The 1,907-nt window shown below is 36.4% G+C and overlaps 1 protein-coding gene across 1 annotated transcript; it reads left to right on the forward strand.

Annotated features, from left to right (window-relative positions):
* Positions 1-657: 657 nt before the first annotated feature.
* On the forward strand, positions 658-1,448 carry LOC114092993 (cyclin-dependent kinase inhibitor 3-like). Its single transcript, XM_027935674.2, has one exon. The coding sequence runs from the start codon at positions 679-681 to the stop codon at positions 1,315-1,317; it is 639 nt and encodes a 212-aa protein (XP_027791475.2). The 5' UTR covers positions 658-678; the 3' UTR covers positions 1,318-1,448.
* The last annotated feature ends 459 nt before the right edge of the window (positions 1,449-1,907 follow it).

Here is a 1,907-nt window from a genome sequence, read left to right on the forward strand (position 1 = left end):
TCACTCTAATGTAAGAGTGAATCTGTACATTCAGTGGGTTTTGGCAAATTTATAATTATGTTTCCACCATGGTATCATATAGAATAGTTTCACTGCCCTAAAAATTGCCTGTGCTCTACCTATTCATCTCTCTCACTAAGCCCTGGTAGCCATTGATCATTTTATCGTCTTCTTAGTTTTGCCTTTTCCAGAATGTCGTATAGTTGGAAGCATAGTGAGTGGCCTTTTTTTCAGGTGAAGTGCTTAACCTGGTCACTGTCACACAGAGTGTTTAATAATAAATGTTAGAACTGTGTTCTACCAAAAAAAAAAAAAAAAAAAAAGAAGGCCTTTTCACATTGCTTGTTTCATTTAGCAGCATACATTTAAAGCTCCTCCACGATTTTTGTGGCCTGACAGCTCATTTCTTTTTCTTGATAAATAATGTTCCATTGTATGGATATAACCACGGTTCCTTTGTCCATGCACCTATTGAAGGACATCTTGATTACTTCCAAGTTTGGGCAATTATGAATAAAGCTATTATTAGAATTTGTGTGCTGTTTTCTTATGGACATAAGTTTTCAACTCATCTGGGTAAATACCATGGAGTGTGTTGGTTGGATGATATGTTAAGAGTGTGTTTTATTTTGTTAGAAATTACAAAACTAGACTGGTCAAGGCGTGCGGCGGCCAGCGATGAAGCCGCCTATTTCAATACAAGCAAGTGAGTTTGACTCCTCAGATGAAGAGCCTATTGAAGATGAACAGACTCCAATTCAGATATCATGGCTACCTCTGTCACAAGTGAATTGTTCTCAGTTTCTTGGTTTTTGTGCTCTGCCAGGTTGTAAATTTAAAGATATTAGAAGAAATATTCAAAAAGATACAGAAGAACTAAAGAGCTATGGTATACAAGACATATTTGTTTTCTGCACCAGAGGGGAACTGTCAAAATATAGAGTCCCAAACCTCCTGGACCTCTACCAGCAGTATGGAATTACAACTCATCACCATCCAATCCCAGATGGAGGGACTCCTGACATAGCCAGCTGCTGTGATATAATGGAGGAGCTTGCAATCTGTCTCAAGAATAACCGAAAAACCTTAATACACTGTTATGGAGGACTTGGGAGATCTTGTCTTGTAGCTGCTTGTCTCCTTCTATACCTATCTGACACTGTGTCACCTCAGCAAGCCATAGACAGCCTGAGAGATGTAAGAGGATCTGGGGCAATACAGACCATAAAGCAATATAATTATCTTCATGACTTCCGGGATAAACTAGCTGCATATCTATCATCAAGAGATTCACTATCAAGATCTGTGTCAAGATAAAGAGTTTCAAATAGCATATATGTATATGTGACCATGTCTGAAATTTGAGTTCTCTAGCATCATTTGTGTTGAAACCAAACTACCAGTGTTATCCACTTCAATGTAAATGTATATATGCAGATATCCCTAAAGCCTTTATTGACAAAATTGTCTCTTTCACTCATAACACACAGACAGAAAATTTGGTATAGTTTTCCTTTTAGAAATATACTGGCTGCTCTGGTATATTTTACCTATGCTGGGAAAAAAATACATGCAAATTTGTATTAAAAAAAAAAAAAAAAGAAATTACAAAACTACCTTTCAGAGCTCGGTACCATTTTGCATTCCCATTAGCTACAACCAAGTCTTGGTTACTCTACATCTTCACCAGGATTTGGTATTGTCAGTATTTTGGATTTCAGCCATTCTAATAAGCTTATGGTGTTAGCTTATTGTTGTTTTAATTTGTAATTTCTTGTTGACATATGATGTTCAGCATCTTTAATATGCTCACTTGCCATATGTATGTCTTCTTTGGTGAGGTATCTCTTTAGATTTTTGCCTCTTAAAAAATGATTTGTTTTCCTATTGTTGTGTTTTACAAGTTC

This window comes from Marmota flaviventris, chromosome 16 (genome assembly GCF_047511675.1).
Source record: "Marmota flaviventris isolate mMarFla1 chromosome 16, mMarFla1.hap1, whole genome shotgun sequence".
Lineage (NCBI taxonomy): Eukaryota > Metazoa > Chordata > Mammalia > Rodentia > Sciuridae > Marmota > Marmota flaviventris.